Source organism: Lonchura striata, chromosome 36 (genome assembly GCF_050655825.1).
Source record: "Lonchura striata isolate lonStrDom1 chromosome 36, ASM5065582v1, whole genome shotgun sequence".
NCBI classification, from domain to species: domain Eukaryota; kingdom Metazoa; phylum Chordata; class Aves; order Passeriformes; family Estrildidae; genus Lonchura; species Lonchura striata.
The window spans coordinates 740,963-763,678 of record NC_140738.1 but is presented as its reverse complement, the minus strand read 5'-3'; the positions used below and the strand labels follow the sequence as shown (position 1 = coordinate 763,678).

Below are 22,716 nucleotides of genomic sequence, written 5' to 3'. Positions count from 1 at the left end.
TCAACCCAAAATCGGCCCCAAAATCATCCAAAAATAACCCCAAAATCAACCCTAAAATCAGCCCAAAATCAGCCCCAAAAACCCCCAAAATTGGACCAAAATCGGCTGAAAATCAGCACCAGAATCAGCCCAAAATCACCCCAAAATCACCCAAAAATCACCCCAAAATTAACTCCAAAACCACCCGCAAAATCAGCCCAAAATCACCCTAAAATCGGCCAAAAATCAGCCCCAAAATCAGCCCAAAATCGACTGAAAATCAGCCCCAAAACCCGCCCCAAAATCACCCAAAATCACCCCAAAATCACCCCAAAATCGGCCCCAAAATCGGTCCAGAAATCGGGCCAAAATCGGGCCAAAAACCGACCCAAAAACCCCAAAAATCACCCCGAAAACCCCCAAAATCGGCCCAAAATCGACTGAAAATCGGCCCCAAAACCCGCCCCAAAACCCGCCCCAAAATCACCCAAAATCACCCAAAATCACCCCAAAATCGGCCCCAAAATCGGGCCCAAAATCAGCCCAAAAACCGCCCCAAAAAACCCAAAAATCACCCCAAAAACACCCAAAATTGTCCCCAAATCGACTGAAAATCAGCCCCAAAATCAGCCCCAAAATCGGCCCCAAAATCACCCAAAAATCACCCAAAAATCAGCCCCAAAAACACCCAAAATCACCCCAAAAGCCCCAATTTCCCCCCCAAACTCCCCATTTTTCACCCCCCAAAATTCCCATTTTTTCCCCATTTTCCACCCAATTTTCACCATTTTTTTTTTATATTCCCCCTCCCAACCATCCCCAGCAGACCCCAAACCCCCAAAATCCCCATTTTTCACCCCAAAAATCCCCATTCTTTATCCAAATTTCCCCCATTTTCCAGCCAAATTTCACCATCTTTCCTCCCAAATTTCCGCCATTTTCCCCCCCAAAATTCCCATTTTTTCCCCATTTTCCACCCAATTTTCACCGGGTTTTTTTTATTTTCCCCCTCCCAACCATCCCCAGAACCCCAAAATCCCCATTTTTCACCCCAAAAATCCCCATTCTTTATCTAAATTTCCCCCATTTTCCAGCCAAATTTCACCATCTTTCCTCCCAAATTTCCGCCATTTCTCCTCCTAAAATCCCCATTTTTTCCCCATTTTTCACCCAATTTTCACCGGGTTTTTTTTGCTTTTCCCCTCCCAACCATCCCCACCTGTGCCCAAGCACCCCTAAATTGCCCAAAATCCCCATTTTTCCCCCCATTTTCACCTTCGGCCAGCTTGGCCATCAGCTGCAGCCGCCCTGCGGCCGTGCCCAGCTCGGGCTCGTCGCCGCAGCTCCAAATCCCCAAATTCCCATTTTTTCCCCATTTTCCACCCAATTTTCACCCGGTTTTTTTTATTTTCCCCCTCCCAACCATCCCCAGCAGACCCCAAACCCCCAAAATCCCCATTTTTCGCCCCATTTTTCCCATTTTCCACCCAAATTTCACCATTCTTTCCCCCATCTTTCCTCCCAAATTTCCGCCATTTCCCCCCTAAAATCCCCATTTTTTCCCCATTTTTCACCCAATTTTCACCAGGTTTTTTTTGCTTTCCCCTCCCAACCATCCCCAAACCCCCAAAATCCCCATTTTTCACCCCAAAATCCCCATTTTTCCCCATTTTCCACCCAAATTTCACCATTGTTTCCCCCATCTTTCCTCCCAAATTTCCCCCATTTTTTCCCCTAAAATCCCCATTTTTTCCCCATTTTTCACCCAATTTTCACCATTTTTTTTTATTTTCCCCCTCCCAACCTTCCCTAAATTCCCCAAAATCCCCATTTTTCACCCCAAAAATCCCAATTTTTCCTCCATTTTCCACCCAATTTTCACCATTCTTTCCCCCATCTTTCCCCCCATTTCCCCCCTAAAATCCCCATTTTTTCCCCATTTTTCACCCAATTTTCACCGGGTTTTTTTTGCTTATCCCCTCCCAACCATCCCCAAACCCCCAAAATCCCCATTTTTCACCCCAAAAATCCCAATTTTTCCCCCATTTTCCACCCAAATTTCACCATTCTCTTCCCCATCTTCCCCCCCATTTCCCCCCCTAAAATCCCCATTTTTTCCCCATTTTTCACCCGATTTTCACCGGGTTTTTTTTGCTTATCCCCTCCCAACCACCCCCAAATTGCCCAAAATCCCCATTTTTCACCCCAAAACCCCATTTTCACCTTCGGCCAGCTTGGCCATCAGCTGCAGCCGCCCTGCGGCCGTGCCCAGCTCGGGCTCGTCGCCGCAGCTCAGGGGGGCGATGCCGATGCCGGTCGTTATTCCGGTTGTTATCCCGGTGATTCCGGTGGTTATCCCGGTGATTCCGGTTGTTATTCCGGCTGTTCCCGGGCTGTTCTCGGGGAAGGTGACGTCGCTGGAGCCGTCGGGTCGCTCGCTCAGCGTCCCCAGGCGCATCGGCCGCCCGGCCAGCTCGAAGCCGTTGAGCTGCTCCAGAGCGCGGCGGGCGCATTCGGCCTCGGAGAACTGGGAGGAAAGGGTTAAATTTGGGTGGGGATTAAATTAAAATGGGGTTTGGGGAGAAAAAATGGGGTTTGGGGAAAAAAAAATGGGGTTTGGGGAAAAAAAAATGGGGATTTTTGGTGGAAAAATGGGGGTTTTATGACGAAAAATGTGGATTTTTTGGATAAAAAATGGGGTGTTTTTTGGGGAATAATGGGATTTTTCAAAGAAAAAATATTGGGGATTTTGGGGGAAAAATGGGGATTTTTGGAGGAAAAATGGGGATTTTGGGGGGAAAAATGGGGATTTTAGGATGAAAAATGGGGATTTTACGGGAAAAAAATGGGATTTTTTAAAGGGATTTTTGGGTTCACTCGGCCTCGGAGAACTGGCAGGAAAGGGTTAAATTTGGGTGGGGAATCAATTAAAATGGGGTTTGGGGGGAAAAGTGGAATTTGGGGAAAAAAAAATGGGGTTTTTTGGTGAAAAAATGAGGTTTTTAGGATGAAAAATGGGGATTTTACGGGAAAAAAATGGGATTTTTTCAAGGGATTTTTGGGGTCACTCGGCCTCGGAGAACTGGCAGGAAAGGGTTAAATTTGGGTGGGGAATCAATTAAAATGGGGTTTTGGGGGGAAAAGTGGAATTTGGGGAAAAAAAAATGGGGTTTTTTGGTGAAAAAATGAGGTTTTTATGAGGAAAAATGGGGGTTTTAGGGCAAAAAATGTGGATTTTTTGGTGGAAAAAATGGGGGTTTTTGGAGGAAAAATGGGGATTTTTGGGGAAAAAATGGGGTTTTTATGAGGAAAAATGGGGGTTTTATGACAAAAAATGTGGATTTTTGGGATAAAAAATGGAGGTGTTTTTTGGGAAATAATGGGATTTTTCAAAGAAAAAATATTGGGGATTTTGGGGGAAAAATGGGGATTTTTGGGGGAAAAATGGGGGTTTTGGGGGGAAAAATGGGGTTTTTAGGACAAAAAATGGGGATTTTTTTAGTGAAAAAAAATGGGGGTTTTTGGAGGAAAAATGGGGATTTTAGAGGAAAAATGAGGATTTTTGGGTGAAAAATTAGGATTTTTGGAGAAAAAATGGGGATTTTTGGAGGAAAAATGGGGTTTTTATGATGAAAAATGGGGATTTTAGGACAAAAAATGTGGATTTTTTTAGTGAAAAAAATGGGGGTTTTGGGGGAAAAATGGGAATTTTTGGAGGAAAAATGGGGATTTTTGGGGCAAAAATTAAGATTTTTGGAGAAAAAATGGGGTTTTTTGGTGGAAAAATGGGGATTTTAGGACAAAAAATGTGGATTTTTTTTAGTGAAAAAAATGGGGTTTTTTTGTGAAAAAATGGGGATTTTTGGTGAAAAAATGGGGGTTTTAGGACAAAAAATGTGGAGTTTTTGGTGAAAAAAAATGGGGGATTTTTGGGGGAAAAATGGGGAATTTTGGTGATAAAATGAGGTTTTCACGACAAAAAATGGGGATTTGACGGGAAAAAATGGGATTTTTTTGGAAAAAAAATTGGGGTTTTTTTGTGAAAAAATGGGATTTTTGAGGGAAAAAATATTGGGGATTTTCGGGGGGAAAATGGGGATTTTAGGACAAAAAATGGGGATTTTACGGGAAAAAAATGGGGATTTTTTGTTAAAAAAATTGGGGGTTTTTGGAGAAAAAATGGGGATTTTTTCCATGAAACAATGGGGACTTTTGGGGGGGAAAAAAAAAATGAGGATTTTTTGGTGAAAAAATGGGATTTTTTGGTAAAAAATCGGGGTTTTTTTTGAAAAAAATATGGATTTTGGGTAAAAAATGGGGATTTTTGGAGGAAAAATGGGATTTTTGGGGTCACTCCTCCTCCGACACCTGCCCAGCTGTGCCAGCTGTGCCCAAACTCCCCAAAATCCCCATTTTTCACCCCAAAATCCCCATTTTTTGACCAAAATCCTCATTTTTCACCCCAAAATCCCCATTTTTTGACCAAAATCCTCATTTTTCACCCAATTTTCACCGGGTTTTTTTTGTTGTTCCCCTCCCAGCCGTGCCCAGCTGTGCTCAAACTCCCCAAAATCCCCATTTCCACCCCAAATTTCCCGTTTTTCACCCAAATTCCCCATTTTTAACCCAAAATTCCCATTTTTCTCCTCAAAATCCCAATTTTTTGTCCAAAATCCCCATTTTTCACCCGATTTTCACGCGGTTTTTTTTGTTTTTCCCCTCCCGGCCGTGCCCAGCCGTGCCAGCTGTGCCAGCTGTGCCCAAACTCCCCAAAATCCCCATTTTTCACCCAAAATCCCCATTTTTTGACCAAAATCCTCATTTTTCACCCAAAATTACCGTTTTTTGACCAAAATCCTCATTTTTCACCCGATTTTCACGCGGTTTTTTTTGTTTTTCCCCTCCCGGCCGTGCCCAGGTGTGCCCAGCTGTGCCAGCTGTGCCCAAACTCCCCAAAATCCCCATTTTTCACCCCAAAATCCCCATTCTTCATCCCAAAATCGCCATTTTTAACCCGAATCTCCCAATTTTTGCCCTAAAATCGCCGTTTTTCACCCGATTTTCACGCGGTTTTTTTTGCCCATCCCCTCCCGGCCGTGCCCAGGTGTGCCCAGGTGTGCCCAGGTGTGCCCAGGTGTGCCCAGGTGTGCCCAGGTGTGCGCTCACGGTGATGAAGCCGTAGCCTTTGGACTGTCCCGTCTCCGGGTCCCGCATCAGCACGATGCTCTCGATCTGCGGGGGAAAACACCCAAAATCACCCAAAATCAGCCCAAAATCAGCCAAAATCACCCCAAAATCAGCCAAAATCAGCCAAAATCACCCAAAATCAGCCAAAATCACCCCAAAATCAGCCAAAATCAGCCAAAATCAGCCCAAAATCAGCCAAAATCACCCAAAATCAGCCAAAAACACCCCAAAATCAGCCAAAAACACCCAAAATCAGCCAAAATCACCCCAAAAACAGCCAAAATCAGCCAAAATCAGCCAAAATCAGCCAAAATCACCCAAAATCAGCCCAAAATCAGCCAAAATCACCCAAAATCAGCCAAAATCACCCAAAATCACCCCAAAAACACCCAAAATCAGCCAAAATCACCCCAAAATCAGCCCAAAAACACCCAAAATCAGCCAAAATCAGCCCAAAATCAGCCAAAATCAGCCCAAAATCAGCCAAAATCAAACCAAAATCACCCAAAAACACCCAAAATCAGCCAAAAACACCCAAAATCAGCCAAAATCACCCAAAAACACCCAAAATCAGCCAAAAACACCCAAAATAAGCCAAAATCACCCAAAAACACCCAAAATCAGCCCAAAATCACCCCAAAAACACCCAAAATCAGCCCAAAATCAGCCCAAAATCAGCCCAAAAACACCCAAAATCAGCCCAAATCAGCCCAAAATCAGCCAAAATCACCCCAAAATCAGACAAAATCACCCCAAAATCAGCCAAAATCAGCCAAAATCAGCCAAAATCACCCAAAAACACCCAAAATGAGCCAAAATCAGCCAAAATCAGCCAAAATCACCCCAAAATCAGCCAAAATCACCCAAAATCACCCCAAAATCAGCCCAAAATCAGCCAAAATCACCCCAAAAACACCCAAAATCACCCAAAATCACCCAAAATCAGCCAAAATCAGCCAAAATCACCCAAAATCAGCCCCAAATCAGCCAAAATCACCCAAAATCAGCCCAAAATCACAAAAAATCACCAAAAATTACCCAAAATTACCCGAACATGAAATCACCCCAAATCACCCCAAAATTACCCAAAACCAGCCAAATTCACCCCAAATCACCCAAAATCACCCAAAATTACCCCAAAAAACCCGAAATCACCCCAAATCACCCCAAAATTACCCGAAATCACCCCAAATCACCCCAAAATTACCTGAAATCACCCCAAATCACCCCAAAAACTCGAAATCACCCCAAATCACCCCAAAATTACCCAAAATCCACCAAAATCACCCAAAATCCCCCAAAAAAACCCCAAAATCCCACCCAGGGGTGCCCAGGTGCCCCAAAACCCACCAAAATCCCCACTTTTCACCCCAAAATCCCCACGTTTCACCGAATTTCACCATTTTCACCCAAAATTCCCATTTTTCACCCCAAAATCCCCATTTTATTCCAAAATCCCCATTTTTAATCCAAGTTTCCCCCATTTTTTGCCCTAAAATCCCCATTTTTCACCCAAATTTCACGGGGTTTTTTGCATTTTCCCCCTCCCAGCTGTGCCCAGGTACCCCAAACCCCAAAATCCCCATTTTTCACCCCAAAATCCCCATTTTATTCCAAAATCCCCATTTTTGCCCTAAAATCCCCATTTTTCGCCCGATTTTCACGCGGTTTTTTTTGCCCATCCCCTCCCGGCCTCGCCCAGCTGTTGCCCAGCCCTTCCAGATGTTGCCAGCTGTGCCCAAACCCCCAAAATCCCCATTTTTCACCCCAAAAATCCCGTTTTTAATAAAAATTTCCCCATTTTTTGCCCTAAAATCCCCATTTTTCGCCCGATTTTCACGCGGTTTTTTTTGCCCTTCCCCTCCCGGCCTCGCCCAGCTGTTCCCAGCTCTTCCCACCTTTTCCAGCTGTGCCCAAACCCCCAAAATCCCCATTTTTCACCCCAAAATCCCCATTTTATTCCAAAATCCCCATTTTTTGCCCTAAAATCCCCATTTTTCGCCCGATTTTCACGCGGTTTTTTTTGCCTCTCCCCTCCCGGCCTCGCCCAGCTGTTCCCACCTGTGCCAGCTGTGCCCAAACCCCCAAAATCCCCATTTTTCACCCCAAAATCCCCATTTTTCACCCCAAAATCCCCATTTTTCACCCAAATCCCCATTTTTGCCCTAAAATCCCCATTTTTCGCCCGATTTTGACGCGGTTTTTTTTGCCCTTCCCCTCCCGGCCTCGCCCAGCTGTTGCCCAGCCCTTCCAGATGTTGCCAGCTGCGCCCAAACCCCAAAATCCCCATTTTTCACCCCAAAATCCCCATTTTTCACCCAAATCCCCATTTTTGCCCTAAAATCCCCATTTTTCGCCCGATTTTCACGCGGTTTTTTTTGCCCCTCCCCTCCCGGCCTCGCCCAGCTGTTCCCAGCTCTTCCCACCTTTTCCAGCTGTGCCCAAACCCCAAAATCCCCATTTTTCACCCCAAAATCCCCATTTTATTCCAAAATCCCCATTTTTTGCCCTAAAATCCCCATTTTTCGCCCGATTTTCACGCGGTTTTTTTTGCCCTCCCCCTCCCGGCCTCGTCCAGCTGTTGCCCAGCCCTGCCAGATGTTGCCAGCTGTGCCCCCACCTTGCCGAAGGGCTCGAAGATGCCGCGCAGCATCTCCTTGGTGATGTTGCAGTGCAGGGAGCCGACGTAGAGGCGCAAGGGGCCGCCCGAGCCCTTCTGCAGGGGCGCCGCCATGGCCGCCAGCCGGTTCTTCTCGGCCTGGGGGACGCGGGTGGGCACGGGTGGGCACGAAACCCACCCGAACCCGCCCGAAAATGGGGAAAATTCCACCCAAAACGCAAAAAACCCCAACGAAATCCGCCCAGGAACGGCCGAAATGGAGGGAATTGACCCAAAAGTGGGTTAAATTGACCCAAAATTTGGCTCAGGTGGCACGGGTGGGCACGAAACCCACCCGAACCCGCCCGAAAATGGGGAAAATTCCACCCAAAATGCAAAAAACCCCAACGAAATCCGCCCAGGAACGGCCGAAATGGACCCAAAAATGGAGAGAATTGACCCAAAAATGGAGAAAATTGACCCAAAAATGGAGAAAATCGACCCAAATTTGGCTCAGGTGGCACAGGTGAGAGAAAACCCCACCCAAAAATGGAGAAAATCGACCCAAAAATGGAGAAAATTGACCCAAAAATGGAGGAAATCGACCCAAAATGGCAAAAGTTGACCCAAAATGGCAAAAGGCAAAAGTTGACCCAAAAATGGAGAAAATTGACCCAAAATTTGGCTCAGGTGGCACAGGTGGCACAGGGGGGAGAAAACCCCACCCGAAAATGGGAAAAATCTGCCCAAAAATGGAGAAAATGGACCCAAAAATGGAGAAAATTGACCCAAAAATGGAGGAAATGGACCCAAAATGGAGAAAATTGACCCAAAATGGAGAAAATTGACCCAAAATGGAGAAAATTGACCCAAAATTCAGCCCAAAAATTCCTAAAATTCCCCAAATTTCCAAAACAACCCCTAAAAGCCTTTAAAAACAATTAAAAAAATCAATTGGAAAGGTCCTGGAAGATACATAAAAACCGCCAAAAACCGCCAAAAATTCATTAAAATTCCCCAAAAAATTCCAAAAAAATTCCCGAAAATTATCAAAAATACAAAAAAATTCCTAAAATTCCCCAAATTTCCAAAACAACCCCTAAAAGCCTTTAAAAACAATTAAGGAATCAATTGGAAAGGTCCTGGAAGATACATAAAACCCGCCAAAAACCGCCTTAAAAATCGCCCAAAAAATTCCAAAAAAATTCCCAAAAATTATCAAAAATCCCCAAAAATTCCTAAAATTCCCCAAATCCCTAAAACAACCCCTAAAAATCTTTAAAAACAATTAAGGAATCAATTGGAAAGGTCCTGGAAGATACATAAAACCCGCCAAAAATCGCCTTAAAAATCACCCAAAAAATTCCAAAAAAATTCCCAAAAATTATCAAAAATCCCCAAAAATTCCTAAAATTCCCCAAATCCCTAAAACAACCCCTAGAAGTTTTTAAAAACAATGAAAAACCAATTGGAAAGGTCCTGGAAGATATATAAAAACCGCCAAAAAAATTGCCAAAAAATCCCTAAAAATTCCCCAAAAAATTCCAAAAAAATTCCCAAAAATTATCAAAAATCCCCAAAAAATTCCTAGAATACCCAAAATTCCAAAAATAACCCCTCAAAATCTTTAAAAAACAATAAAAAAATCAATTGGAAAGGTCCTGGAAGATACGTAAAACCCGCCAAAAACCGCCAAAAATCGCCTTAAAAATCGCCCAAAAAATTCCAAAAAAATTCCCAAAAAATTCCTAAAATTCCCCAAATCCCTAAAACAACCCCTAAAGGTCTTTAAAAATAATAAAAAAAAAATCAATTGGAAAGGTCCTGGAAGACACATAAAAGCCACCAAATATTGCCAAAAAAATCGCCAAAAATTCCTTAAAATTCCCCAAAAAATTCCAAAAAAATTCCCAAAAATTATCAAAAATCCCCAAAAAATTCCTAAAATTCCCCAAATTCCAACAACAACCCCTAAAAGTCTTTAAAAACAATAAAAAAATCAATTGGAAAGGTCCTGGAAGATACATAAAACCCGCAAAAAAAATCGCCAAAAAATCCCTAAAAATTCCCCAAAAAATTCCAAAAAAATTCCCAAAAATTCCTAAAATTCCCCAAATTCCAACAACAACCCCTAAAAATCTTTAAAAAACAATTAAGAAACCAATTGGAAAGGTCCTGGAAGATACATAAAACCCGCCAAAACCCGCCAAAAATCGCCTTAAAAATCGCCAAAAAAATTCCGAAAAATTGCCCAAAATTGCCGGAATTCACCCCAAAACTCGGGGGGCTGACCTGGGAGGCCTGGACGATGATGGGCACGCCGAGCAGGCGCTGGCCGGTGAGGCCGATGGCCAAGGGCACCGATTGGATCTCGCAGAATTCCACGTAGGCGATGCCCTTGGAGCGCCGCGAGTTCCGGTCCGAGATGATGCGGACGTCGCGCACCTGGAGAGGGAAAAAGTGGGAAAAAAAGTTGGGAAAAAGGGGGAAAAAGGGGGAAAAAAATGGGAAAAAGGGGGGAAAAAGGGGGAAAAAGGGGGGAAAGGGGGGAAAAATGGGGGGGTTGTATGGGATTTTATTGGGATTTTTAACTGAATTTTTATGGATTTTTTGGGGGTTTTTTAGGGATTTTTGGGTGAATTTTTGGGATTTTTTACGGATTTTTTGGTGATTTTTAATGGATTTTTTGTTGATTTTTTATGGATTTTTGGGTGAATTTTTGGGATTTTTTAGGGATTTTTTGGTGAATTTTTGGGATTTTTTGGTGATTTTTAATGGATTTTTTTGGTGATTTTTTATGGATTTTTTGGTGAATTTTTGGGATTTTTTGGGGATTTTTTATGGATTTTTTGGGGATTTTTTATGGATTTTTTGGGGATTTTTTACAGATTTACTTTGGATTTTTAACTGAATTTTTAGGGATTTTTGGGTGAATTTTTGGGATTTTTTCGGGATTTTTTGGTGAATTTTTGGGATTTTTTGTGATTTTTAATGGATTTTTTGTTGATTTTTAATGGATTTTTTGTTGATTTTTAATGGATTTTTTGGTGATTTTTTATGGATTTTTTGGTGATTTTTTACGGATTTAGTTTGGATTTTTAACTGAATTTTTATGGATTTTTGGGTGATTTTGTAGGGATTTTTTGGTGAATTTTTGGGATTTTTTAGGGATTTTTGAGTGAATTTTGGGGATTTTTTGGTGATTTTTAATGGATTTTTTGGTGATTTTTTACGGATTTTTTGGCGATTTTTTACGGATTTAGTTTGGATTTTTAACTGAGTTTTTATGGATTTTTTGGTGATTTTTATGGATTTTTTGTGGATCTTTTGGTGAATTTGGGGGATTTTTTAGGGATTTTTTTGGTGAATTTTTGGGACTTTTTTGGTGATTTTTAATGGATTTTTCGGTGATTTTTAATGGATTTTTGAGAGATTTTTTTATGGAATTTTTACTGATTTTTTCGTAACTTTTTGGGATTTTTAATGGATTTTTTTATGGATTCTTTTTTCCAGAATTTTCCCAAAATTTTTCCAGAATTTTCCCCAAAAATTTTCCGGAATTTTCCCCAAATTTTCCCAGATTTTTTTCCCAATTTTTCCCGGAATTTCCCCCAAATTTTTCCAGAATTTTCCCCATTTTTCCCCTCCTGGAATTTTTCTGGAATTTCCCTCCTATTTTCCCGGAATTCCCCCCAATTTTTTCTGGAACGTTTCCAGAACTTTCCCCGAATTTTTCCCAATTTTTTTTTTCCAGAATTTTTTCAGAATTTCCCCCAAATTTTCCCCAATTTTCCCCGGATTTTTTTCCCGTATTTTTTTTTTTCTCTCCTAGATTTTTTCCAGATTTTTTCCAGAATTTTTCCCAATTTTTTCCGGATTTTTTCCAGAATTTTTCCGGATTTTTTCCGGATTTTTTCCCAATTTTTTCCGGATTTTTTCCCAATTTTTTCCGGATTTTTTCCGGATTTTTCCCGGATTTTTCCGGCATTTTCCGTCACCTTTCCGACGGCCGAGAAGAAATCCTCCAGGTCGCGGGGGCGGATGCGGGCGGCGAGCTGCATGCAGAAAACCGTGCGGGCGTCCCGCTCCTCGGGGCTCAGCGAGCCCAGCGGCTCCCTGGGGGCGCAATTCCCAAAATTCCCAAAATTCCCCAAAATTCCCCACGGAATTCCCAAAAATCCCCGTCAAAATCGCCCCAAAAACGACCAAAATCACCCCAAAAACGACCAAAATTGCCCCAAAATTAACCCAAAATTGACCCAAAGATTCTCAACACAGCTGAGGCTGGAATTCCCAAAATTCCCAAAAATTCCCAAAAATTCCCCACGGAATTCCCAAAAATCCCCGTCAAAATCGCCCCAAAAATGACCAAAATAGCCCCAAAATTAACCCAAAATCGACCCAAAATTGATCTGAAACAGCCCCAAAGTGAGGCCGGAATTCCTCAAAATTCCCAAAATTCCCCAAAATTCCCCACGGAATTCCCAAAAATCCCCGTCAAAATCGCCCCAAAAACGACCAAAATCGCCCCAAAATTAACCCGAAATCGACCCAAAATCAACCCCAAAATTGATCTGAAACATTCCCAAAAATTCCCAAAATTCCCAATGGAATTCCCAAAAATCCCAATCAAAATAGCCCCAAAATGGTGCCAAATTGACCCAAATCTCAGTTTTCCCCCCAAAATCCCCATTTTTATTCCCAAAATCCCCATTTTCCCCCCAAAATCCCCATTTTCCCCCAAAATCCCCATTTTTCCCCCAAAATCCCCATTTTTCTCCCAAAATCCCCATTTTTATTCCCAAAATCCCCATTTTCCCCCCAAAATCCCCATTTTCCCCCAAAATCCCCATTTTTCCCCCAAAATCCCCACTTTTATTCCCAAAAATCCCCATTTTCCCCCAAAATCCCCATTTTCCCCCCAAAATCCCCATTTTCCCCCCAAAATCCCCATTTTTTCCCCAAAATCCCCATTTTCATTCCCAAAATCCCCATTTTTATTCCCAAAATCCCCATTTTTTTTCCCAAAATCCCCATTTTTATTCCCAAAATCCCCATTTTCCCCCAAAATCCCCATTTTCCCCCAAAATCCCCATTTTTTTTCCCAAAAATCCCCATTTTTTCCCCCAAAATCCCCATTTTTATTCCCAAAACCCCCATTTTTCCCCCCAAAATCCCCTTTTTTTCCCCCAAATCCCCATTTTTCCCAAAAATCCCCTTTTTTTTCCCCAAAATCCCCTTTTTTCCTCCCAAAATCTCCATTTTTTTTCATTTCCCCCCCATTTTTTTCCCCAAAATCCCCATTTTTATTCCCAAAATCCCCATTTTCCCCCCAAAACCCCCATTTTCCCCGTTTTGCCCAAAATCCCCGTTTTTCGCCCCGTTCTCACCGCCCCGGGCTCTTCTCCCGGTACAAGGGGCTCTTGCTGTGCCCGAAGCGGCGCCTGCAGCAAAAACCGGGAAAAAATTCCCAAAAATTCCCCAAAATTCCCAAAAATTCCCCAAAATTCCCCAAAATTCCCAAAAATTCCCAAAAATTCCCCGACTTTGGGCCGGAATTCCCAATTTTGGGGGTTTTGGGTCGGGATTTGGGATTTGGGGAAATTTCAGGAGGAATTCCCGGATTTTTTGGAATTTCCCGGGATTTTCCCAGAATTTCCCCGTGTTTTTCCCGGGATTTTCCCGGGATTTTCCCGGAATTTTTCTGTGATTTTCCTGTGTTTTTCCTGGGATTTTCCCAGAATTTTTCTGTGATTTTCCCGGAATTTTCCTGTGATTTCCCCGTGTTTTTCCTGTGTTTTCCCCGTGTTTTTCCCGGGATTTTCCCAGAATTTTCCTGTGATTTTTTCCCAGGATTTTCCCGTAATTTTCCCGGAATTTTCCTGTGATTTTCCCGCGATTTTTCCCATGATTTCCCCATGATTTCCCCGTGATTCCCCCATGATTTTCCCGTGATTTTCCCAGAATTTTTCTGTGATTTTCCCAGAATTTTCCCATGATTTCCCCGTGATTGTCCCAGAATTTTTCCCGTGATTTCCCCATGATTCCCCCATGATTTTCCCGTGCTTTTCCCGTGTTTTTCCATGTTTTTTTTCCGGGAATGCTCCCACCTGGCCCTGTCCTCGCGGCTGCGGCGCTCCCGGCTCCGGCTCCTCCGGCGCTCCCGGCTCCGGCTCCGGTGGCGGCTCCGGCGTTCCCGGCTCCGGCTGCGGCGGCGCCGCTCCCGCTCCCGGTCCCGGCTGCGGCTGCTCCCGAAAATAATCCCAAAATTCCCAAAATCCGGGGGGAAAAAAAAAAATTCCCAAATTCCCGCCAAAAATTCCGAAATTCCCGCCAAAAAATCAAAAATTCCCGCCAAAAAGCCCAAAATTCCCGCCAAAAATCAAAAATTCCCGCCAAAAAAATCAAAAATTCCCACCAAAAACCCCAAAATTCCCGCCAAAAAATCAAAAATTCCCGCCAAAAAATCAAAAATTCCCGCCAAAAAATCAAAAATTCCCGCCAAAAAGCCCAAAATTCCCGCCAAAAAGCCCCAAAATTCCCGCCAAAAACTCCAAAATTCCCACCCAAAAAGCCCAAAATTCCCGCCAAAAACCCCAAAATTCCCGCCAAAAACCCCAAAATTCCCGCCGAAAACCTCAAAATTCCCGCCCAAAAAATCAAAAAAATCCCCAAATTCGGCATCAAAATATCCCAAATTCCAAAAAATGCCCCAAATTCCAGCCCAAAAATCCCAAAAATCCCACAATTCCCAAATTCCGAGGAAAAAAAAAAAAAAATTCCGATATTCCCGCCAAAAACCTCAAAATTCCCGCCCAAAAAATCAAAAATTCTGCATCAAAATATCCCAAATTCCAACAAACGCGCCAAATTCCTGACCAAAAAGCCCAAAAATCCCATAATTCGGTAATTCCCAAAATCCGGACCAAAAATCCCAAAATTCTCCCCCAAAAATCCCCAAAATTCCCGGGATTCCCGCCCAAAAAATCAAAAATTCCCCAAATTCGGCATCAAAATATCCCAAATTCCGACCAGTGCGCCAAATTCCGGACCAAAAACCCCAAAATTCAATAAAGTCCCAAATTTCCCAACCAAAAATCCCAAAATTCCCCAAAATTCCCATTTTTGACCTCAAAATTCCCATTTTTTCCCCGAAATTCCCATTTTCCCCCCCAAATTCCCATTTTCCCCCCCAAATTCCCATTTTTCCCCCAAAAATTCACGATTTCCCCCCAAAACTCCCAATTTTACCCCAAAATTCCCCTTTTTCCCAAAAATTCCCTATTTTCCCTCCAAAATCCCCATTTTACCCCCAAAACTCCCAATTTTACCCCAAATTTCCCATTTTTTCCTTCCAAAATTCCCATTTTTTCCCCCCAAAATTCCCTTTTTTTTTTAACCCAAAATCCCCATTTTTCCCAAAATTCCTTTTTTTTCCCCCGAAAATTCCCATTTTTTACCGCAAAATTTCCCAAATTTTCCCCAAAATTTCAATTTTTTCCCCAAAATCCCAATTTTTCCCAAAATTTCCCGTTTTTCCCCCAAATTTCCCATTTTTTCCTTCCAAAATTCCCATTTTTTCCCCCTAAAATTCCCTTTTTTTTTACCCCAAAATCCCCATTTTTCCCAAAATTCCTTTTTTTTCCCCCAAATTTCCCATTTTTAACCCCAAAATTTCCCAAATTTCCCCCTAAATTTCCATTTTTTCCCAAAATTCCCCGTTTTTCCCCCAAAATTCCCATTTTTAACCCCAAAATTTCCCTTTTTTCCCCAAAATTTCCCTTTTTTTTCCCCAAAATTCCCATTTTTCCCCCAAAATTCCCATTTTTTTTTCCCAAAATTTCCCTTTTTTTCCCCAAAATTCCCATTTTTCCCCCAAAATTCCCATTTTTTTTTTCCCAAAATCCCCATTTTTCCCAAAATTTCCCGTTTTTCCCCCAAAATTCCCATTTTTTTCCCACCTGTGTCTGTGCTCCCGGCTCCGGCTCCGGCTCCGCTTCTTGCGGCTGCTGGAATTGGGGAAAAAAAGGGAAAATTTGGGAAAAATCCCCGAAAATTCCCAAAAATCCCCAGGAAAAAGGGGAAAAAGGGGAAAAATGGGAAAAATATCGAAAAGTTGAGGAAAATTCCAAAAAAATCCAGGAAAAATCAGGAAAAAAGAAGAAAAAAAAGGGAACTTTCCCAAAAATCCAGGAAAATTCCCAAAAATAATGGGAATATTTGGGGGAAATTCAGGAAAAAAATGGAGAATTGAGAAATAAAAATGGAGAAAATTTAAAATAAAAATTAATTAAAAAAAATATGGGAAAATTGGGGAAAATCCAGGAAAAAATGGGAATAGTTCCAGGAAATTAAAATAAAATAAAATAAAATAAAATAAAATAAAATAAAATAAAATAAAATAAAATAAAATAAAATAAAATAAGATAAAATAAATTAAAGTAAAATAACATTAAATTAAATTTTTAAAAAATTAAAATGAAATATAGACAAATAAAATAAGAATAAAAATAAAAAATAAAATTAAATAAAACTTTAAAAAATAAAAATAAAATAAAATAAAAAAAATGAAATTAAATGAAATTAAATAAAAAATGAAATAAAAATTTAAATGAATTAAAATGAAATAAAATAAAATAAAAACAAAATAAAATACAATAAAGTAAAATAAAACAATATAAAACAGAATAGAATACAATAAAATGAAACAAAATAAAACGAAATAAAAATGAAATGAAACTAAATAAAATTAAATAAAAAATAAAACAAAATAAAATAATTTAAATGAAACAGAAAAAAAGGGAAAATCTAAAAAAAAATTCCAGGAAAAATGCAGGAAAATTCCGGAAAAAATCCAGAACAAAATTTTTGGGGAAAAAAAAAGACATTTGGGAAAATAAAAAAAAAATTTGGGGAAAATCCAGAATATTTGGAAAAAATCCAGGAAAAAAAAGGGAAAATTATTGGAAATGTTGGAAAATTACTGGAAAAAAAAGAGAAATCTAGGGAATAAAATGGAAAAATGGGAAAAGGGAAAAAAAAAAAGAAAAAAACAAATGAAAAATGGGAAAAAATGAAAATAAACCCAGGAAAAATTGGGGGAAAATCCAGGAAAAAATCTGGAAAAATTAAGAAAAAAAAATCATGAAAAAATCAAAAAAAAAAAGAGAAAAATCCCCCAAAAATTGGGAAATTGGGGGAAAAATCCCCAAAAAATTGGAAGAAAAACGGGAAAAAAATCCAGGAAAAATCCGGGGAAAATTCCTTAAAAATTATAAAGCAAAAAACTCCCCTCCAAAAATTAAAACAACCAGAAAATTTGGGGAAAATTGGGAAGAATTTGGGAAAAATCCCAGAAAAAGAATTAAAAATTCCAGAAGAAAAAAAATTCCACAAAAATCCAGGAAAAAAAAAAAATCCCTGAAAATTCCTGAAAATGCCCCAAATTCCAGCTGGATCCTCCAAAATTCCCAAATTTCCCCAAAAATTCCCAAATTTTCCCTCAAAATCGCCAAATTTCCCTCAGAATTCCAAATTTTCACCAAAATCCCCAAATTTCCCCCCAAAATTCCAATTTTTTTCACCAAAATCCCCAAATTTCCGGCCAAATATCCGAATTTTCCCCACAAATTTCCCCCAAAATACCAAATTTTCCCCAAAATTCACAAAAATTCCCCAAAATTTCCTCCGAATTCCCAAATCTCCCCAAAATTCCCAATTTTCACTCAGAATTCCAAAATTTCCCTCCCAAAATTCCACATTTTCCCCCCCAAATTCACAAATTTCCCCCCAAAATTCTGATTTTTCTCCCAAAATTCCCACATCTCCCCCCAAAAATTCCCAATTTTTCTCCCCAAATTCCCAAATTTCCTCCCAAAATTCCCAAATTTCCCCAAAATTTGGGAATTTTTTCCCTACCTGCTCCCGCTCTCCTTTTTGGCCTCCTTTGGCTCCTCCTGGGGCGGCTGCGGGGGAGAAATTCCCAAAAATTCCCAAAATTCCACCCCAAAATTCCCCAAATTTCACGCCAAAATTATGCAAAATTCCCCCTAAAATTCCCCCCAAAAAATCCCCCCAAAATTCCCAAAAAAAACCCCAGAAATTTTCCTTAAAAAAACCCAGAAATCCCAAAATTCCCCCCAAATTTCCCCAAAAAATTCCCTAAATTCCACCCCAAATTTCCCCAAAAAATTCCCCCCAAAATTCCAAAAATTACCCCAGAAAAGTTCCCAAATTCCAAAAATTCCACCAAAAATTTCCCAAAAACATAGCAGAATTCCCAAAATTCCCCGAAAAGATTCCCAAATGTCAAAAAAATTCCCCCAAAAATCCCAAATTCCCAATAAAACCCAAAAAATTCCCCAAAATTCCCAAAATCCCCCCAAAAATTCCCAATAAAACCCAAAAAATCCAAAAAATCCCCAAAATTTCCCCCAAAAATCCCAATAAAACTGAAAAAAAATCCCAAAAATTCCCAAAATCCCCTAAATTCCCAATAAAACCCAAAAAATTCCTCAAAATCCCCAAAATTCCTTGAAATTACCCAAAATTCCCCCCAAAAAATCCCAATAAAACTGAAAGAATTCCCAAAAAATTCCCAAAATCTCCAAAATCCCCCAAATTCCCCCAAAAATTCCCAAAACCCAAAAAATTTTCCCCCAAAATTCCCAATAAAACCCCAAATAATTCCCAAAAAATTCCCCAAATCCCCAAAATTCCCCCCAAAAATTCCCAATAAAACCAAAAACACGCTCAAAAATTTCCAAATTTCCCCAAAATTCCCAAAATTTTCCTCAAAAATTCCCAATACAACCCAAAAAATTCCCCAAATTCCCAATAAAACCCAAAAAACTTTCAAAGATTCCCCCCAAAAATTTCCAATAAAACCCTAAATAATTCCCAAAAATTCCCAAAATTCCCCAAATTTTCCCCAAAAATTCCCAATAAAACCCAAAAAACTCCCAAAACCTCCCAAAATTCCCCAAAATTCCCCAAAATTCCCCAAATTTTGGGAATTTCCCACCTGGGCTGGGGGTGGCTCCGGTTGGGCCTTGGAGGGGCCGGGCTGGGCCTGGAAAATTGGGAATAAAAACGTCAGAAATGGGAAAAACAGGGAAAAATTGGGAATTTGGGGAAAAAATTGGGAATTTGGGGGAAAATTGGGGAAAATTTGGGGGAAAATGGAGAAAAAATGGGGCAAAAATGGGAAAAAATTCAGGAAAAATGGCACAGAAATGGGGAAAATTGGGAAAAAATGAGGAAAATTGAGGGAAAATTAGGAAAAAAAATGAGGGAATTGAAAAAAAATCAATTTTGGGGAAATTCCGGGAGAATTTGGGGAGAAATTGGAGAAAAACTGGGGAAAAAATGAGAAAATAGGGAAAAAATTGGGAAAAACTTGGAAATTTGGGAGGAAATTGGGGAAAATTGGGGAAAAAGGGAATTTTGAGGGAATTTGAAAAAAAAATGGGAAAAATTTCAGGTAAAAATGGGAAAAAAAGGGAAAAAATGGGAGAAATTGAAAAAAATGGGAAAAATTGGATATTTAAGAGAAATTTGGAGTAAAAATTGGGGTAAAAAAGGAAAAAATCGGCAAAACTTGGGAAAAATTTGGGGAAAATGGGAAAAAATGGGGGAAAAGCAGGAATTTGGGAGATATTTGGGGAAAAATGGGGAAATTGGGGGAAAATTTGGGGACAAGAGAAATTTTAGGGGAATTTGGGGAAAATTTTGGAAAAATTGGGAAAAATGCAGAAAAAAATGGGAGAGAATGGGAAAAAATTGGGGGGAAATTGGGAAAAATTGAGGAAAAAAGGGGAAAATTGGGAATTTGGGAGAAATTTGGGATAAAAATGGGGAAAACTGAAGGGAAAAATCAGGAAAATGTGGAAAAAATCAGGGTAAAAATGGGAAAAATGGGGAAATTTGGGAGAAATTCAGGAAAATTGGGGAAAAATTGGGAATTTGGAAAAACTGAGGCAAAAATCAGGAAAATCAGGGAAATTTGAGGAGAATTTGGGAAATTTGGGGGAAATTTTGCGAAAATTGGGAAAGGTTTCCTCCAAAATTCAGAAATTTGGGGTCAAAATAAGGAAAACTGGAGGAATTGGGGGAAAAAATGAAAAAAATTTTTTGGGACAACCAAGGGGAAAATCAGGAAAATTTGGAAAAAATCATGGAAAAAATGGGAGATTTTGGGGAGATTTGGATAAAAATGGGGAAATTTGGGAATATTTGGTTCTGAAATTGGGGATTTGGGGCAAAACGGGAGGAAAAATGAGGAAAACCCGGGAAAATTTGGGGGAAAAAAAAAAAAATGGAAATAAAAGGGGGGAAAATCGGGAAAAAAAATTCCGGGATTTTTTTTTTTTTTTTTTGGGAATTCCGGGAATTTTGTCACCTCCTCCTTCTTGTAGGGCGCCTCCAGCATGGCCTCGATGACGATGTCGAAGTCGTCCGACGTCATCGCGTCCGCCTGCGGAATTTTGGGAATTTCGGGAATTTCGGCGGCCGGGAATTCCCACCAAAAAAAAAAAAACGCCGAAAAAATAAAAATTCCCGGGAAAACTGGGGGGATTTGGGAACTCACCGGGTCCGGCAGCGCTTTGGATGCCCCGGACTCCATCCCGGGGGGGATTTTGGGGGGAAACCGCCGGAATTTGGGTTTTTCCTGCGGTGACGTCATGGAGAAGGCAAGCGGTGACGTCATCGGGGCAGCGGTGACGTCACGGCGCGCCCGGGGAAAGCGGCGGGGCCGAGGCCACGCCCCCTCCCATAGACAACAACGGCGCGCAGGCCACGCCCCCTCCGCAAGCCACGCCCCCTCCCTTTGGCCACAACGATGCGCAAGCCACGCCCTCCCCCCAAGCCACGCCCCTCCCATTGGCCACAACGGCGCGCAAGCCACGCCCCCTCCCATTGGCCACAACGGCGCCCAAGCCACGCCCCTCCGCCCAAAGCCACGCCCCCTCCCATTGGCCACAACGGCGGCTAAGCCACGCCCCCTCCGCCCAAAGCCACGCCCCCTCCCATAGACAACAACGGCGCGCAAGCCACGCCCCCTCCGCCCAAAGCCACGCCCCCTCCCATAGACAACAACGGCGCCCAAGCCACGCCCCCTCCGCCCAAAGCCACGCCCCCTCCCATAGACAACAACGGCGCCCAAGCCACGCCCCCTCCGCCCAAAGCCACGCCCCCTCCCATTGGCCACAACGGCGCGCAAGCCACGCCCCCTCCCCAAGCCACGCCCCCCTCAGCGCCCCCTGGCGGCGCTGCCCTCAGGCTCCGCTTCCCGCCCCCCCCCCCGCCCGTTCCCCCCCTCCGCCGCCTCCCCTCCCCCTCCCCGCGCCCCCGCCGGCCCGGCCGTGACGTCACGGCTCGGCGGGAGCCCCCGGCGCCATGTCGCGACAGCGCTGCCGCCCTCACCGGCCCCCCCCTGAGCCCCGAAGCGGCGGCGGCGGCGGCGGCGGCCCCGGACGCGGCGGCAAAGATGGCGGCGGCCTCCAGAACCTTCCCCCCCCCCCTCACACACACGCTCCTCCTTCAGCCGCGCCGCCCGCCCCGCCCTCCGCGCGCTCCCATTGGCGCAAACCCCGCCTCGCTGCCTTCCAATTGGCCGCCGGCGCTGCCCGTCAAAGCGCGGCGGCGCTGATTGGGCCGCCGGGCTTCCAAGTGCCGGCGCGGCGGATTGGCGGATGAGACGCGCGCGGTGATTGGCGGAGAAGAGGAGCGGCGGGTCCCGCCCCCCCCCTTTTCCCCGCGGCGCTGTCGCCATGGCGACGCGGCCTAGCGCGGCCCGCCGAGCCTGCGCTCGAGTAGCGCGGGGGGGAAAAACGGGCAAAAAAAAGCCAAAAAATGGAAAATTTGGGGGAAATCTTCAAGAATCGGCATTGAAACCCCCCGTGGGGGGCGAGGGCAGCGCTGCGGGGCGCGGGGGAGCGATTTGAGACGGTTTAAACCGAGCAGCTTTTAGGGGGGGGGGGTAAAAAATATATAAAAATACCCCCAAATTACCCCAGATTCTGCTTTTAACCAAAATTGTCCCAATTTCCCCCAATGTATCCCCGCTTTTCTGCTGTTGATACAAAGCTGCTGCTTTTTTTGGGGAGATTTTGGAGGTTTTTGTACCAAAAGCCTCCATTTTGAACCAAATTCCTTCTAATTGGCCCAAATTGGACCCAAATTTCTGCAATTCCAGCCAAATTTCACCAATTTTCCTCAATTCCAGCCAAATTTCACAAATTGTCCTCAATTTCACCCAAATTGCATCCAAATTTCACCCAAATATAATCAATATTCCTCAATTCCACCCAAATTTCACCAATTTTCTCAATTCCACCCGAATTTCACCGATTTTTCCCCCAATTCCACCCAAATTTCAACAATTTCCCTCATTTCCACACAAATTTCTCCAATTTTCCTCAATTCCACCCAAATTCCACCATTTTTATTCATTTCCACCCAAATTTCACCAATTTTCCTCAATTTTCGCCCAAATTTCAGCAATTTCCCTCAATTCCACCCAAATTTCCCCAATTTCCCTCATTTCCACACAAATTTCTCCAATTTTCCTCAATTCCACCCAAATTCCACCATTTTTATTCATTTCCACCCAAATTTCACCAATTTTCCTCAATTCCACCCAAATTTCCCCAATTTCCCTCAATTCCACCCAATTTTTACCCATTCTCTGCATTTTCTTCCCTTTTTTCCCCATTTGGCCTCAAATTCCCGAGGTTTTGCCCCAAATTTTTCTTTTTTCACCCGAATTTCACCTCATAAATTCCCCCCAATTTCCATTTTCTCCCCCCTCAAAATTCCTCCCTTTTCCCCCGAAATTCCGAATTTTCCCCCCAAAATCCAAAAGTTTCCCCCAAAATTTCCACTTTTCCCCCAAAAATTTCATTCCCCCCCTCATATTTTCAGCAATTTTTTCCAAAATTCCATTTTTC

General features: G+C 42.4%; 1 protein-coding gene across 4 annotated transcripts in view; it reads right to left on the bottom strand.

Annotated features, from left to right (window-relative positions):
* RBM23 (RNA binding motif protein 23) overlaps positions 1-22,716 on the bottom strand; it is a 27,182-nt gene extending 4,466 nt beyond the window's left edge. For 2 of the 4 annotated variants that reach the window (XM_085565508.1, XM_085565507.1), the window contains exons 1-13: positions 21,191-21,292; positions 20,355-20,435; positions 20,166-20,240; positions 18,789-18,836; positions 17,684-17,730; positions 15,727-15,774; positions 13,876-14,010; positions 13,156-13,209; positions 11,764-11,881; positions 10,058-10,210; positions 7,787-7,924; positions 5,146-5,211; positions 2,203-2,506 (exon numbers count right to left, since the gene is read on the bottom strand). In XM_085565508.1, the coding sequence (XP_085421634.1) occupies positions 2,203-2,506; positions 5,146-5,211; positions 7,787-7,924; positions 10,058-10,210; positions 11,764-11,881; positions 13,156-13,209; positions 13,876-14,010; positions 15,727-15,774; positions 17,684-17,730; positions 18,789-18,836; positions 20,166-20,240; positions 20,355-20,390 (1,222 nt within the window). In that variant the 5' untranslated portion in view covers positions 20,391-20,435; positions 21,191-21,292. Of the gene's footprint in view, positions 1-2,202; positions 2,507-5,145; positions 5,212-7,786; positions 7,925-10,057; positions 10,211-11,763; positions 11,882-13,155; positions 13,210-13,875; positions 14,011-15,726; positions 15,775-17,683; positions 17,731-18,788; positions 18,837-20,165; positions 20,241-20,354; positions 20,436-21,190 lie in introns of all 4 variants that reach the window. The other 2 variants (XM_085565506.1, XM_085565510.1) reach the window with 2 other exon arrangements.